We start from the raw sequence: 18,535 nt of genomic DNA, 5'->3' as shown, positions 1-18,535 counted from the left end.
CATGGAACCTTATGACAATCAGGTTAAATGAACTACATTTTTCAGGGAGAAAACTTGTAAATCGGTCCAATTCGACCGGAACACAGTAGGGGGGATTGAAGATGCATGGGTCAATGACTATAAGTTACTTTGAGGCATTATTTTTGTCGCGCAAACGGTTCACTTCTGGGTTATTGCAGAGGCATAACTTAGTTGACATTGCTGGTTATTTAATACATTCATGATGTAGCCTACCGAAAATAATAAATGTGTTACTTTATAACAAATTACAGAACCATTCTTGGATATGTAGCAAACCTAGAGTACGGTGGCCTTCTGGAAAGAGGAAAACCGAAAATACCACGCACTCTCTCTGAATAGAGATGTCACGTAGAAACCACAACAACAATGAGCACTCACCACTTTTGAAGACACCTTCGATGTGTTTTGTAGTTACGTGACAGACTGCCAGTTCACTAAACAATCGCATAAATCTCAGTACTGGGTGTTTCACGTAGAACGTTGCACGGCGGTTGTCGTGCAGCGACAGAAGCGCAAGTTCCGTACGTACATTCGGTCAATACTACTGCTCCGGTAAAACCCAACCCCGTCTGTCGGGGAGGGGCGCATGACCGTCTCAAAGCTGGCCACATGCATGGTGCGCGTATAGAACTAAAAGCTATAGATACAAGTTCGAAATAAAACAGACAGTAGAATAATAATGGTGTTTATTAGCCTATAAAAAGGCTTTTCTTTTCAAAACATGACAAAATGAGCGACACAAATCTGCATAAACGGATTGGAACTACGTGATACATTTGTCACAAAAGTGTCATCTGTAGCAACCTTCAATAGGCCTAGACAGCTAGGCTACATCTAATAAAACAAATAAAGATTTAAAACAGGATGTGATGTAATACCGTGTTTAAAAAAATAAATGTTTATAAAAAGACACTTTGGTTTAATGATTTGCAGAGAGCTCTCTTGCGCTCCTGGCTTCAATTTTTTCTTTTCTTTTTGTGGCACATGAAATTGATAGATTTACAGACGTCTTTTTATGGCTGCAGTGATCTAGATCATGGTAAATGACAACCACTGAAAATAGAAAAACAAAAACAATACATTAGAACTGGAAAAACAACAACATAAAAACTGTCTTTATGAGTCGATTATAAGAGTAAGTTGAAAGTTCTCACCTGATGTAAATCCAATTCAATAAAGCCAGTGTTAGCCGTGTCAATCTTCATGAAGAATCCTGCAGCGTTGAGAGAGAGAGGTGCAGGCGTAAGAGAGTCTATAAACACACACTCTACCCTCTCAGAAGAGTCTATAAACACACACTCTACCCTCTCAGAAGAGTCTATAAACACACACTCTACCCTCTCAGAAGAGAGTCTATAAAGACTCTACCCTCTCAGAAGAGTTAAGTCTCCACATAACCCACACGGTAAGACAGGAAGAGAACACTGCTGACTTTCAATTGTCTGGATACAGCTATGAATTAAAATATACATTGTGATATATTTATACCCCCGTAATTTCCTATCTGTGGAGAGTCAAACTGTCTGCTTGTAATCCTGAGCTGAAATGAAATACATAAAAAGAGAAGAAGAAAAGCATACAACCCCAAAAAGTAACTCACACATTAAAAAAATGTACAATCTGCAATATTTACTGCTGTCACACTCCATGGCCATCTCTCAGCTTTAATGGAAAACAAGTGCTGCCGTTTGGCTGAAAAACAACAAATTCAGGATTGTGGCTTTAAGACGTCGTTGTACTTACTGAACATCATCTCTAGCCGCATGATGCAGCCGACAAAGTTATCGAAGTCGATGGTCATGTCAGCTTCTCCATACCGAACAACCAGCATCTGGTGGATGGCATTGTTCAGACTGAAACCTGGTGGAAGATGTAATATGATTATTTTTATTGAACCTTTATTTTACTAGGCAAGTCAGTTAAGAACAAATTYTTTTTTTACAATGACGGTCTAGGAACAGTTTGTTAACTGCCTTGTTCAGGGGCAGAACGACAGATTTTTACCTTGTCAGCTCGGGGATTCCTAGTGCATACACCTGTGGGAATGTAACCCATAGAGCAGTGGTTCCCAAACTTGTTATAGTCCCGTACCCCTTCAAACATTCAACCTCCAACCGTACCCCCTCTAGCACCAGGGTCAGCTGTACCCCCTCTAGCACCAGGGTCAGCTGTACCCCCTCTAGCACCAGGGTCAGTGCACTCTCAAATGTTGTTTTTTGCCATCATTGTAAACCTGCCACACACACTATACGATACATTTATTAAACATAAGAATCAGTGTGAGTTTTTGTCATAACCCGACTCGTGGGAAGTGACAAAGAGCTCTTATAGGATCAGGGCACAAATAATAATAATCAATACTTTTGCTCTTTATTTAACCATCTTACATATAAAACCTTATTTGTTCATCGAAAATAGTGAACCACTCACCACAGGTTAATGAGAAGGGTGTGCTTGAAAGGATGCACATAACTCTGCAATGTTGGGTTGTATTGGAGAGAGTCTCAGTCTTAAATCATTTTCCACACACAGTCTGTGCCTGTATTTAGTTTTCATGCTAGTGAGGGCTGAGAATCCACTCTCACATAGGTACGTGGTTGCAAAGGGCATCAGTGCCTTAACAGCGCGATTTGCCAAGGCAGGATACTCTGAGCGCAGCCCAATCCAGATATCTGACAGTGGCTTCTGATTAAATTACATTTTCACAGAACCGCTTGTTGCAATTTCGATGAGGCTCTTGTTCAGATATCGGTAAGTGGACTGGAGGCAGGGCGTGAAAGGGATAACAAATCCAATTGTTTGTGTCGTCCGTTTTGGGAAAGTATCTGCGTAATTGCGCACCCAACTCACTCAGGTGCTTCGCTATATCACATTTGACATTGTCCGTAAGCTTGAGTTAATTTGCACACAAATAATCATACAATGATAAATAGATCTGTGTGTTGTCCTTGTTAATGCAGACAGAGAAGAGCTCCAACTTCTTAATCATAGCCTCAATTTTGTCCCGCACATATAGTTGCGGAGAGTCCCCTGTAATCCTAGATTTAGATCATTCAGGCAGGAAAAAACATCACCCAGATAGGCCAGTCGTGTGAGAAACTCGTCATCATGCAAGCGGTCAGACAAGGAAAAAATATGGTCAGTAAAGAAACCTTTAAGCTCGTCTCTCAATTTTAAAAAACATATCATACTTTGCCCGTTGATAACCAGCGCACTTCTGTATGTTGTAAAAGCGTTACATGGTCGCTGCCCATATCATTGCATAGTGCAGAAAATACACGAGAGTTCAGGGGCCTTGCTTTAACAAAGTTAATCATTTTCACTTTAGTGTCCTTTTGGAGACGTTTTCGTCTTTCAAGCTGTCAGGCATTCCCTTGGCAGCAAGAGCCTCTCGGTGGATGCTGCAGTGTACCCAAGTGGCGTATGTCTATATAGGACTCATTTTACTGTGGATATAGATACTTTTGTACCTGTTTCCTCCATCTTCACAGAGTCCTTTCCTGTTGTTCTGGGATTGATTTGCACTTTTCGCACCAAAGTACTTTCATCTCTAGGAGACAGAACGCGTATCCTTCCTGAGCGGTATGACGGCTGCGTGGTCCCATGGTGTTTATACTTGTTTACTATTGTTTGTACAGATGAACGTGGTACCTTCAGGCGTTTGGAAATTGCTCTCAAGGATGAACCAGACCTGTGGAGGTCTACAATTTTTTTTCTGAGGTCTTGGCTGATTTCTGTTGATTTTCCTATGATGTCAAGCAAAGAGGCACTGAGTTTGAAGGTAGGCCTTGAAATACATCCAAAAGGTACACCTCCAATTGACTCAAATTATGTCAATTAGCCTATCAGAAGCTTCTAAAGCCATGACATCATTTTCTGGAATTTTCAAAGCTGTTTAAAGGCACAGTCAACTTAGTGTATGTAAAATGTTTACCCACTGGAATTGTGATACAGTTTACTGTAATTACTTGTGTCATGCAYTAAGTAGATGTCCTAACCGACKTGCCWAAACTATAGTTTGTTAATTAACAAGAMATTTGTGGAGTGGTTGAAAAACRAGTTTTAATGACTCCAACCTAAGTGCATGTAAAYTTCCGACTTCAACTGTATATATGTTTTTTAATGATTATTAATATTTTATGTTAATCACATTTTTATTTGGCGTACCCCCAAMGGCAGTTTGGGAATACTTCCATAGAGTAACCAGTAAATTATGTTTATTTTATGTCCACAAACCTGCATCCTTCAAGGCCATCCTCATTTCTGGGGTACTCATGGTGCCAGAGTTATCCATGTCATTGTTCTTATAAATGGCCTATAGGGAGGAAGGGATGGAGGGGAATAAGGAAGGGTTAAAATGAGATTGCACTGTGTAAAACACACACTACACTGAACACTGCAAAACACACTCACACACTACACTGAACAGTGTAAAACACACACACACACTACACTGTAAAACACACACTACACTGTAAAACACACACTACACTGTAAAACACACACTACACYGTAAACACTCTGTAAAGTAAACACTCTGTAAAGTAAACACTCTGTAAAGTAAACACTCTGTAAAGTAAACACTCGTATATAGGCTGTCCATTCTTACACAACAGAAATAATACTGTATTAGCTCTGGTCCAAGGGGTTACGTGCAGCTTGCTGACGCTGAAGGTGTACGTAACGCCATGGACCAGAGCTACCACGGCAGTAACACAAACACTAGAACCTCACCAAGTATTTCTGGATCTTCTTCCACAGTGTCGCAAATTCTCCCAGCCCCAGTTGTCCGTTACCGTTGTCCTGTATGACGGTTAAGACTCAACAAGTGTCCGGACACAGCAAGCCCAAGAAACCAGAACATTCCAAACGAAATACTTTCATCAGTCACTTTGGTCCTGATTTAGTGTTGAGATGAGTGTGCCCAAGTCACTCATTATGCACCGTGTGCAGATCTCAAGCTAGAATACCATTCTAGAATACCATTCTAGATCTAGAATAACATTGTAGAATAACATTCTTTGTATAGACACAGACACAGTATATAATCATTGTGATGTAGTCATACCTGGGTTCAAATACATGTGTATTTGAGAATCTGTACTTAAAATACTTTTTTTTGTGTATTTGTGTATTTTCAGAAAACAAGTAATTTTATTTGAGTATTTTAACGGTTATTTCTAAAAACCAAATAGTCGACCAAATTGTATTTACAATTATTTTCGAAATACCTGGGTTAAATGCATAGGAGTGTGTTTGAGTCGCTGTATTTCCAAAATACAAATTCAAATATTAAACTACTAGTCTTTTCAAATAAAATCCATCTGAATACTAACTTTGTGAAAGTAACTGAGACATTGTAAATAGTATTTAAACCCAGGTCTGAGTGTCGTGGCGCTGTGAAGGCATTGCAAAGGATACGTCCATGAGGTTGACCATGACTCTGGCTGTTTCTAGGCTGAAGCCGTCCGTCTTTATGTCCGTTCCTGTAGAGGAGACAGCACAAAGAATTAGGACTTCTGCAGACTTCCACTCACCATAAAACAGTATGTACGGTACAAATACCAATCATGTCTAGAAAGAAAGCATATAGCACTTCACTCACGTTTAGCTATGATTTTGTTGAGAATAGACTTGAGCTCAGTTGCTGAAATCTCCATGTCCTATAAACAAGTGACAGTCACAAAATATTACAACTCTGTGTAGGTTTCCCCACACGGGAAAAGTGACGTTTTCAACAAAATAACGGAAGCGGGGTATGGAAGCAATCTTTCCCCATTGAAAGCATTTCAGCCAAGCTTGAATTCAAAAACAACAAYAAAATAWWWATWTTTWTTTWWATTAAAGATGGGATTTTCGCTCCTGTCCAAAATGTTGTGAATGATAGATATTCATGTCATAGTCACGAGTCAACTGCATTACCCTCAAAAGTTACTTCAACCAGTGAATGCTAGCGATGGCTAGCTATTCAGCCGGTCTTAATGAGTGTTAGCATGCTAATAGCTGTTAGCATGCTAATAGCTAACCCCGCACACAAACGTTTACATTGTTAAGGGGTAGGAAGTAAGTTGATAACGATATCACCAAAGTATGTTGTATTGGACATTTAAAAAAAACATTCCAAGCTAATGTGAAAACAGTCATGGTATTTCGTTTTTTTTAAATAAACAAAATTTAACAAGGCAACCTTGGGGTTAATTTGAATGGCCGACAACGGTAGATTGTTGGGGGGATTTTTACATCCGTACCCCAGTAAGACCCACATGGCCGCAGTGAAACGTCCCTCCGTGACGAGGTATATGTCACAGGGTGGAACTGTTTAGTTGTGAACACAGAGCTTATTTCTCGCTGCCAGGTTTTAGTTGATTGTAATTAAAGGTGTGGCTTTCTGTATTTAACCTGTCTGTTTGCTACTATTCAGCAGATTCCCATTACTGTGTGTAGGTTGGGCGTGCACAGGGAGAACAAGAACGGTGAGAGAAGCAGCTTTGTGATTGTAAAGTACAGTATGTTGTTTCTGTGGTGTGAGTGTCCGACCGTATGTCATTGATCCGCTCCACTTCTCCCTGGTCACACCCTCCTATAAAAAAAAAACGAGTGTTGCGCAATACCTCTGTAAATGAGTTACATTTGTTAGACTTATTGAATTGTTGTTCTGTGTCCAATGTTTTGAAATCGGTCCCGTGATGAAGGATACGTTACGAGGCTGCTGGGGATTTTAAGTACCCGGAGCCCGAGAACAAAACCATTGTTGTTGTGAATTATGTAACTCAGCCCGGGAAAAATAAACCGTTGATGATACGTACGAGAGCTGCTGGGGATTAAGGAGCCCGGAGCCCGAAGACAAAAACATTGTTTTGTTGTGTAATTTTGTAAATCGTCCGGGAAACTAACCGTGATGATACGTACGAGAGCTGCTGGGGATTTAAGTACCCGGAGCCCGAAGACAAAATATTGTTGTTGTGAATTATCTAACTCAGCCGGGAAAATACACCGTTGATGGATATCTGTGTATTTTAATCCACGCTCCGCCCCTTTAAGAATCTGTTTCCCTTTAGTCCCGAGGACCTCCCGTCCTGTATTTAAAAGGTGGCAATAGTACGGCTACGAAATGAGGTGTGTGTCAACACCCCACGTGACATACACTCACTACTGAAGCCTTTAACGGTTAGTAAAACTTACTTTTCCAGCTAGCTTTGCGAACAGACCTCTGAACCCAGCATCAACCTCCGCTTCAGACACAGTGTCCTGGGGACATAGGAGTGAAAAACACATTTAGCCATTGATAAGTCACCGGTATAGTAGTGATAGGATAAGTCACAGGGTATGCTATAGTGTGATGTAAGTCACAGGTATGCTATAGTAGTGATAGGATAAGTCACAGGGAAGTAGTGATAGGATAAGTCCAGGGTATAGTAGTGATAGGATAAGTCACAGGTAGCTATAGTAGTGATAGATAAGTCACAGGATATAGTAGTTAGGATAGTAGTAGTATGTAGTGATAGGATAAGTCACAGGGTATGGTATAGTAGTGATAGGATAAGTCCAGGTAGGTACAGTGTGATAGGAAAAGTCACACGGTATAGTAGCGATAGGATAAGTCACAGGGTATGGTAGTGATAGGAAAAGTCACAGGGTATGGTAGTGGTAGGAAAGTCACAGAGATAGTATTGAATAGGATAAGTCACAGGGTACGGTATAGTAGTGATATGAATAAGTCACAGGGAACGTAGTGATAGGATAAGTCACAGGGTATGGTATAGTAGTGATATGATAAGTCACACGGTTATGGTACAGTAGTGATAGGATAAGTCACATGTCCAGTAGTGATATGATAAGTCACAGGGTATAGTAGTGATAGGATAAGTCACAGGGAACAGTAGTGATAGGATAAGTCACAGGGTATAGTAGTGATAGGATAAGTCACAGGGTATGCTATAGTAGTGATAGGATAAGTCACAGGGTATGCTATAGTAGTGATGGATAAGTCCCAGGGTACGGTATAGTAGTGATAGGATAAGTCACAGGGTATGGTATAGTAGTGATAGGATAAGTCACAGGGTACGGTACAGTAGTGATAGGATAAGTCACACGGTATAGTAGCGATAGGATAAGTCACAGGGTATGGGTAGTGATAGGATAAGTCACAGGGTATGGTAGTGTAGGAAAAGTCCACAGAGTATAGTATTGATAGGATAAGTCACAGGGTATGGTAAGTAGTGATAGGATAAGTCACAGGGTACGGTAGCAGTAGTGATAGGATAAGTCACAGGGTACGGTATAGTAGTGATATGATAAGTCACAGGTTATGGTACAGTAGTGATAGTATAAGTCACAGGGTATATTAGTGATAGGATAAGTCACAGGGTATACTAGTGATAGGATAGTGTGATTTGGTTCCTTACATTGTCTAGTTTAGCCTCTACAGGGTCTTCGCAGTGGCTGAGGAACAGAGAAATAAACACATATGTACACATACAATTGTTGCTCAACAAAAATGTTGGATTATGCTGCGGTATTTAGAGGTAATATGTGGTTTAGTACGGTACTCTGCGTCACTACTTCATTGCTCCAGACCACCACAAGGGGGAGTTAGAGCACTGATTATGCTTTTGGGTCCCAAGGCACTAATGTGTCTCTAATGAATGAATGGGCGACATAAACCAAATAGAAACTGATAATTGTGCACAACTTCAAAATTGAATTTCAATTAATTGAATGATGAGGATGAAGAAGGTGATTGAATTTAGAACAATAGTGTAAGAATTGGTCTTCCTCTGTCCTGCACGCGCACACACCCGGAAAAACACACTTATTTATTTCTACTCGTCAGTATTACTTACTAAAACTGTTGTTACACTAAGGTTTTTATTCTAAGAGAAATGAAAATGTTCAATTATATTCCACGATATTCTTAAGATATATGTGTTGACTGAATTTAATCAAGCGACGTCTGCTAAATAATCAAGTTGATGGTACAGTCATAAAGCTGAGTGACTCATTCATTCATGGCTTTGGATCAAAATAAAGAAGTACCAACATTCTTTCTGATAGTCTTTTAATAAAGAAATGTTTTGGTTATCCTGATCTCTTCCTTGTAACTGCAGATTGAACCTGTTTAAGTTACAGAATATGTCCGCAAAAAAAGCTGTGTGTTCAGCTTGCAGTTAACGATTCAATGTTTCTGCGTGTTTCGGCCTCTATATGGGGCGGGATTCATAACTGAGATTGAATTATTTGCAAACAGTGATATTTTTCATTGCAAATAAGACACTTGGCATTGGGAAACGACGGGACAGATGAACGCATATCTCTCTGTACATTCTTCTTCTTCATACGTTTTGATACAAACATTTTATCTTATCAAGCAAATTGTTCTGAACAAATGTTGCTGTTATAAGAAGGCTACATAGAAGGCTACATAGAAGGCTACATAATAAGGCTACATGTAGGCAACATGTAGTCTACATAGACCTGTTTTTCCCCACCAATTAACGCACAGAGAAAGACACAAATAACAACTGAATAGAGACAGTGATTTTATGAGCGTAATCAGATAACAATTATTATTGTATTGTCACTGAATTGATTATGTACTAATCATATGTGTTAAACATGTTACATTTGCAGTGTAGGCCAATTAATTGTACTATATTATATACTTATTATGTTCTGGCCCACCGTCATCCAATAGTTTTTTGTTGTTGTATTTTCACCTCTTTTTTTCTCCTCAATTTTATGCTTTCCAATTGGTAGTTACAGTCTTGTCTCATCGCTGCAACTCCCATACGGACTCGGGAGAGGCGAAGGTCGAGAGCCACGTGTCCTCCGAAACACAACCCAACCAAGCCGCACTGCTTCTTGACACAATGCCCATTCAACCCAGAAGCCAGTCGCACCAATGTGTCGGAGGAAACACCGTACACCTGGCGACCGTGTCAGCGTGCACTGCGCCCGGCCCGCCACAGGAGTTGCTAGTGCATGATGAGACAAGGATATCCCTGCCGGCCAAACCCTCTCCTAACCCGGACGACGCTGTGCCAATTATGCGCCGCCACATGGGTCTCCCGGTCGCAGCCGGCTGCGACRGAGCCTGGACTCGAACCCAGAATCTCTAGTGGCACAGCTAGCACTGCGATGCAGTGTCTAAGTCCACGGCACCACTCGGGAGGCCCCTTGTCATCCAATTGTTATAATAGGATTTGAAGCAATAGCCTACCTGCATGTGGTCAACTATTTCAGCGCCGTTTCGCGCTGCTCTGAGACAAGCATGGGGACTGGTCTTGATAAATCAATTCGATTTTATTTTCACTTAATCTCCGTTTGGGTATTGGTTAGACTACAATTAGGGTGTGGAAACGGTCACGTTGTACAGCGACATATTTTCCTAACGGAAACCCAGAGGGTTTTGTTTTTCTTGGAATAGAAATACCATAATATTAATCAAATTAATTAAGCTACATTTCTTAAAATCAATCCCATATACTATGTCCTGACAATTTTTTTTAAAAAATTCTATAGTACAGTCAATATTAGAAAAAGTCAAACACTTCTCAAAGATGCCCTCTGGTGGTCAAACTAGCACTAACTAGCATTAATGGCAAGAACGGCTGACACTTAAATAACGTGCCATAGAATTCTGCGGCAGCCCGCAAGGTGTGCTGCAGTACGTCGCAACTTTTACAGGAATAACCACTGAACACACACACACTCCTTACTGAAATTGGGCCTGTTTCTCTGAGAACACTCTAACGCAGAAGTCAGCGTTCAGGTCGGCCTCGAAGGTGGAGGGGACGATGAGGTATTCTCCGGGGGGCAGTTTGAAGCGGGTGCTGACCTCTCTCAGGTTGACGAAGGTCTCAGAGCGGGCCTTTTGGGCGTGGGTCAGGAAATAGTTCTTATCCAGGTGGACCTCCCTCTGGCCGTGGAACTGTTGTGGTACCTGGGAGTAGAAACACAATGTTACATCAGCCACATCACATAATGTTACATCAGCCACATCACATAATGTTACATCAGCCACATCGTATAATGTTACATCAGCCACCATCAACATAATGTTACACAAGCTCACATCATAATAATGTTACATCAGCACTCACTGTGTACATCACTCAATAATGTTACATCAGCCATCGTATAATTTACCTCAGCCATCACTAGTGTACATCAGCCACAATCAGTATAATGTTACAGGTCAGCCCAAATCACATAATGGTTTAATGTTACAGCAGCCAACTCATCATAATGTTAATGTTACATCAGCCAAATCAAATATAATGTTACATCAGCCACATCATATAATGTTACATCAGGGCCACATCATATAATGTTACACTCAGCCACATCATATTAATGTTTACAGGCAGCCACATCACATATAAGTTACTCTCAGCCACATGCATATAATGTTCATCAGCCACATCACATAATGTTACATCAGCACAATCATATAATGTTTACATTTTTCAGCCACATCATAATAATGTTACAATCAGCCCACAATCATATAATGTTACATCAGCCCATCATATAATGTTACAGCAGCCACATCACATAATTTACAGCAGCACATCACAATAATGTTAATGTTACATCAGCCACATCTATAATGTACATCAGCCACATCAATATATATGTTACATCAGCCACATCATAAATGTTACACAGCCACATCATATAAGTCATCAAGCAATATATAGTTCAATACATCAGCCACAATCATATATAATGTACATCAAGCCACATCATATAATGTTTACAGCAGCCACATCACATATGTTTAATGTTACACAAGCCACATCACATAATGTTAATGTTTCATCAGGCCACATCACATTAATGTTACATCAGCCCAACATCATATAATGTTACAGATCAGCCACATCATGATAAATGTACCATCAGTGCCACATCAATATAATGTTACATCAGCCCCATATATAGTTTACAGCAGCCACATCACATAAATGTTAATCAGCCACATCATATAATGTTAATGTTACATCAGGCCACATCATATAATGTTGACATCAGCCACATCACATAATGGTTACATCAGCCACATCATATAATGTTAACAATACATACAGCCACATCATATATAATGTTACAGCAGCCACAGTCACATAATGTTACATCAGCCACATCATATAATGTTAACAATACATCAGCCACAATCATATATAATGTTACATCAGCCACATCAATAAATGTTACAGCAGCTGCCACATCACATAATGTATGTACAGCAGCCAACATCACCATAATGTTTACATCAGCCACATCACATAATGTTAATGACAATCAGCCACATCACTATGTCACATCAGCCACATCATATAATGTTACTCAGCCACATCATATAAATGTACATCAGCCACATAATTTAATGTTACATCAGCCACATCATATAATGTTACAGCCGCAGCCACATCACATAATGTTAATGTTACAGCAGCCACATCACATAATGTTAATGTTACAATCAGCCACATCACATAATGTTACATCAGCCACATCACATATGTTACATCGGCCACATCATATAATGTTACATCAGCCACATATATATAATGTTACAGCAGCCCACATCACATAATGTAATGTTACAAGCAAGCCACATCACATAATGTTAATGTTACATCAGACCACATCAGCATAATGTTACACTAGCCACATCACAAAATGTTACATCAGCCACATACATCATGTTCATCAGCCACATCATATATGTTACATCAGCCACACATATAATGTTAACGTATACCATCAGCACATCATATGATCAATGTTATATGTTACATATCAAGCCACATCATATAATGTTAACATTCATCGCCACATCACTATAATATGCTTAACGATACATCAGCACACATCATAACCTAATAATGTTAACATCAGCCACATCATATAAGTACATCTTAACATAATCATGTCCACAACTAACTAATCGCCCATAGTCATCAGCCCTATAAAATGATAATAGATAACATTTCAAGCACATCATATAAATGTATAACAGTACTCACCCATCATCGCAGCACCACTCAAATCATAATGTTACATCAAGCCGACATCATCATAATGTTACATCAGCCCACATCGTTAATGTTTAACATCCAGCCACGTCATATAAATGTTACATCAGCCACATCACATAATGTTACAGCAGCCACATCACATAAGTGTTTACATCAGGCCACATCATATAATGTTACATCAGCCACATCATATACAGTTATCATCAGCAACACAATAATTACATCAGCCACAATCGATATAAGTTTACAGCACCACTACATAATGTTAAATGTACAGCAGCCACACCTCATATAATGTTACTGTTTACATCAGCCACATCACATAATGTTACATCAGCCACATCATATGATGTTACATCACCACATCATCTAAGTACATCAGCCAGCATCAAATAATGTACATCAGCGACATCATATAATGTTACCAGCAAGCCACATCCACATAATGTTACATCAGCCACATCAATAATGTACATACAGCCACATCATATAAGTTACAGCAGCCACATCACATCATGTTACATCCAGCCCACACGATATAATGTTTACATCAGCACATCACATATATGTTAACATCAGCCCACTCATATAATGTTACATCAGACCATCATACATAATGTACATCCAGCCACATCATATAATGTTTACATCAGCCCATCACATAAATGTTACAGCAGCACATCATCATATGTTAATGTTACAATCAGCCCACAATCATATAATGTTACATCAGCCATCATCAATATAATGTTACATCAGCCACATCATATAATGTTTAACACAGCCACATCATATAATGTTCATCAGCCACAATCATATAATGTTAACAATAACCATCAGCCACATCAACTATATAATGGTTTACAATCAGCCACATCAATATAATGTTAAGCAGCCATCATCACATAATGTTAATTGTTACAGCAGCCATCATCACATAATGTTTAATGTTACATCAGCCACATCACATAATGTTACATCATGCCACCTCAATAATTAATGTTTACATCAGCCACATCATATAAATGTTAGCATCAGCCACATCACATAATGTTACAATCAGCCACATCAATATAAGTTACATCAGCCACATCACATAATGTTCACACTCAGCCACATCAATATATGTTACACATCAGCCACATCATATAATGTTCATCAGCCACATCACATAATGTACATCAGCCACATCATATAATGTTTCAATCAGCCACATCATATAATGTTACATCCGCCACATCATATAATGTTACAAGCAGCCACATCACATAATGTCTACATAGCCACATTCATATACATGTTAATTGTTACATCAGCCACCATCAATAATGTTACATCAGGCCACATACATATGTACATCAGCCACATCATATAATGTCTAACAATACATCCAGCCACATCATATATAATGTTACAGCATAAAGCCACATCACATAATGTTACATCAGCCACATCGATATAATGTTAACAATACATCAGCGCCACATCATATATAATGTTACATCAGCCACCATCATATAATGTTACAGCAGCCACAATCACAATAATGTTAATGTTACATCAGCCACATCAACATAATGTTTCATTGTTACATCAGCCACATCGACATAATGTTACAACTCAAGCCCACATTATATAATGTTACATCAAGCCACATCAATATAAGTTACATCCAGCCCCATCAAATAATGTTACATCAGCCCATCATATAATGTTATGTACATCAGGCCACATCATATAATGTTAATGTTACATCAGCCACCATCATATAATGTTCATCAGGCCACACATATAATGTTTATCATCAGCCACATCAAATATAATGTTAATGTTCCATCAGCCACATCATATAATGTTACCAGGCAGCCCACATTCACATATATGTTAATGTTACATCAAGGCCAACCATCACATAATCGTTAATGTTACCTCCGCCACATCAACATAATGTTTACATCAGCCACATCAATATGTACATCCAGCCCACATCAATATATATGTTACATCACCACCATCATATAATGTTACATCAGCCACATCATCTATGGTTACATCGCCAACATCATATAATGTATGTACATCAGCCACATCATATAATGTTACATCAAAGCCACATTCATATAATGTTTAATGTTACATCAGCCACATCATATAATGTTACATCAGCCACATCACTATAGATGATCACACATCATATAATGTTAATGTTCTACATCATCCACATCGGATAAATGTTAATACAGCAAGCCACATCAATACATCAGCACTCAGCTTAATGTTACATCAGCCACATCACAAATGTTACATCAGCCCATCATTATGTTCACCAGCCACATCATTATTACATCAGCCACAATCATTAATGTTACATCAGCCACATCATATAATGTTAATGTTCATCAGCCACATCATATTATCATGTTACAGCAGCCACATCACTAATGTTAATGTTACCACAGCCACATCACATAATGTTAATGTACAATCAGCCACATCACATAATGTACATCAGCCCACATCACTATGTACATCGCCACATCCAATATAATGTTACATCAGCCACATCATATAATGTTACATCAGCCACATCATATAATGTAATTTACAGCAGCACCATCACATATGTCATGTTACATCAGCCACTATAAGTGTTACACAGCCACATCACATAAATGTTACACAGCCACATCATATAATGTTACAGTCAGCCAACTATCATATAATGTTACATCAGCCACATCATATAATGTTACAGCAGCACACAATCACTCATGACAATCAGCACATCATAATACATGTTAATGTTACATTCAGCCACATCATATAATGTTACATCAGCCACATCACCCTAATGTTTACATCAGCCACATCATATAATGTTAAATACATCAGCCCATTCATATATAATGTTACAGCAGCCACATTCACATTAATGTACATCAGCCAACATCATATAATGTTAACATACATCAGCCACATCATATATATGTTACATCAGCCACATCATATAATGTTAGCAGCAGCCACATCACATAATGTTAATGTTACATCAGCCACATCACATTAATGTTAATGTTACATCAGCCACATCACATAATGTTACATCAGCCACATCATATAATGTTAACATCCAGCCACATCATATAATGTACATCAGCCACATCATATAATGTTACACTCAGCCACATCATATAATGTTAATGTTACATCAGCCACATCATATAATGTTACAGCAGCCACATCACATAATTGTTAATGTACAGCAGCCCACATCACATAATGTTTAATGTACACAGCCCATCACATAATGTTAACATCAGCCATCACATAATGTTACATCGGCCACGATCAATTATTATGTACATCACGCCACATCATATACATTTACAGCAAGCCACATCATCACATAATGTTAATGTTACATGCAGCCACACACATAATGTTAATGTTACATCAGCCACATTCACATAATGTCTCGCATCTACATATGTCCTACATCATACCCAGCACTCAACATCATTTACATCAAAGCCACATCATATAATGTTAAGTTACATCAGCCACATTTATAATGTTACATCAGCCACATCAACATAATTTACATCAGCCAACAATCACATCATGTTACATCAGCCACATCATATAATGTTAATGTACATTCAGCCACCATAATAATGTTAAATCAGCCACATGTCATATAAATGTTACGCAGCCACATCATATGAATGTTACATCAGCCACATCATATAATTTAAGATACATCAGCCACATCATATATAATGTTAATGTTACTATCAGCCACATTAATGTTACATCATCATGTTAACATCACCCCATCATATAAATCACGCCACTCAATAAGTCTACAGTCCAGCCCACATCATATTATCATGTTACGATGTACATCAAGCCCACATCATATAATGTTACATTCAGCCACATCATATATGACTCTCAGCAGTCGATAATTGCAGGCACCACATCATATAATGTTAATACATACATCAGCCACATCATATAATTTAACGAACATCAGCCACATCATATAATGTTAACGATACATCAGCCACATCATATATAATGTAAATGTTACATCAGCCACAACCAGAGGGTGATCTTCTGTAGCTCAGTTGGTAGAGCGTGGTGCTTGCAACGGCAGAATTGTGAGTTTGATTCCCGGGGACCACCGATACTGTATAATAATGTATACACACATAACTAAGAAACTTTGGATAAAAGTGTCTGCTAAATGTCATATTTTAATATAGTATAAATCACATAAAAGTAACAGGTATAAGCCTATAACAAACAGGACTGGTGGTATCAATTATGGATTTATCTGACAGTAGTGGGTTTAATATAGAGTGCTGGTCTGTTTATCCTGCCAACTCAATGGCTTGACATGGAGAGCAATGGAGTTCACTTCTGCCTTGCTTGCTCTTTGGGGGTTTTAGGGAATCTGTAACGCACTTTTTGTGACAACTACTGCTGATGTAAACAGGGAATCATAAAACATATTTGATTGGCTGATTGATTGGCAAGAGCACAGAACAGATCTAGGACCAGTATATTATTATAACGATGCCCCCCCCCCCCACCTCACCTCATAGATGGCGAATCCGATGGTGTGCATGTCCTCTCCTACTTTCCTCATCCGTCTTCTGTTCTTCTGGATGAGTCCCACCACGAAGCTACAGCCCACCTCATTATCCCCCGGGTCGTCATCCTCTTCCTCCAGATTGATCTTGAACTGGGGATTCATCCAGAACGTTTCTGTGGGGGGGAGGCGGGGAGGGATTGGCCAGGGTTATTATGGAGAGTACTGTTATAAAGTATGACTTGTAGTGTATGGTTGAGGTGTGTTCGTGGTATTTTTTAGAGGTATCTGTGGGAGGATCTGTGGAAGGATCTGTGGGAGTAGAGATTGACCAGGGTCAATATGAGGATTGGGTTGATGGGAGACGTTAGAACAGAAGGTGTTTTATTCATACTTATGGGTCATTTCCACTGCATGGATTTAGCCTGACGATTGACATAAAGACTGTCTGTGTGAGTCACAGGAGGCTGGTGACACCTTAATTGGGGAGGACAGGCTCATAGTAATGGAAATGGTGTGGAACTCAAAAAACATGGTTTCCTGATGTTTGATACCATTCCATTTACTCTATTCCAGTGATTATTATGAGCTGTCCTCCCGTAAGCAGCCTCCTGTGGTGTGTGTGTCTGTGTGTGTGTGTGTATGGGGCGTGCTTTACGGGCATTATTCCTGCATCCTCCTGCGGTCGACCCTTTCCTCCAGGCTCCGTCGTAGTTGGTCACACTCCAATGTTTTGTATCATCTGAGGTCAGGGTGTCAGGGGTCAGAGTGCAGATCTCCAGACGATGGTAATTCTTCATGAAGTCTGTGTACGACATCCTGTAAAGACATGAAGCAACACCAAGTCAGAGAAGTACATCCTGTAAAGACA

The 18,535-nt window shown here is 39.3% G+C and overlaps 1 protein-coding gene across 1 annotated transcript in view; it reads right to left on the bottom strand.

The window, feature by feature from the left end:
- Positions 1-692: 692 nt before the first annotated feature.
- LOC112076729 (calpain-2 catalytic subunit-like) overlaps positions 693-18,535 on the bottom strand; it is a 22,493-nt gene continuing 4,650 nt past the window's right edge. The window contains exons 5-16 of the mRNA XM_070441431.1: positions 18,323-18,483; positions 17,671-17,840; positions 10,740-10,963; positions 8,427-8,463; positions 7,204-7,269; positions 5,627-5,684; positions 5,443-5,507; positions 4,756-4,824; positions 4,258-4,336; positions 1,765-1,881; positions 1,176-1,234; positions 693-1,074 (exon numbers count right to left, since the gene is read on the bottom strand). Of these exons, the coding sequence (XP_070297532.1) occupies positions 1,051-1,074; positions 1,176-1,234; positions 1,765-1,881; positions 4,258-4,336; positions 4,756-4,824; positions 5,443-5,507; positions 5,627-5,684; positions 7,204-7,269; positions 8,427-8,463; positions 10,740-10,963; positions 17,671-17,840; positions 18,323-18,483 (1,129 nt within the window). The 3' untranslated portion in view covers positions 693-1,050. The remainder of the gene's footprint in view (positions 1,075-1,175; positions 1,235-1,764; positions 1,882-4,257; positions 4,337-4,755; positions 4,825-5,442; positions 5,508-5,626; positions 5,685-7,203; positions 7,270-8,426; positions 8,464-10,739; positions 10,964-17,670; positions 17,841-18,322; positions 18,484-18,535) is intronic.

This window comes from Salvelinus sp. IW2-2015, unplaced genomic scaffold (assembly GCF_002910315.2).
Source record: "Salvelinus sp. IW2-2015 unplaced genomic scaffold, ASM291031v2 Un_scaffold3961, whole genome shotgun sequence".
In the NCBI taxonomy this organism is placed as follows: Eukaryota; Metazoa; Chordata; class Actinopteri; order Salmoniformes; family Salmonidae; genus Salvelinus; species Salvelinus sp. IW2-2015.
The sequence above is the reverse complement of the archived record's forward strand: the minus strand, read 5'-3'. Positions and strand labels throughout refer to the sequence as shown.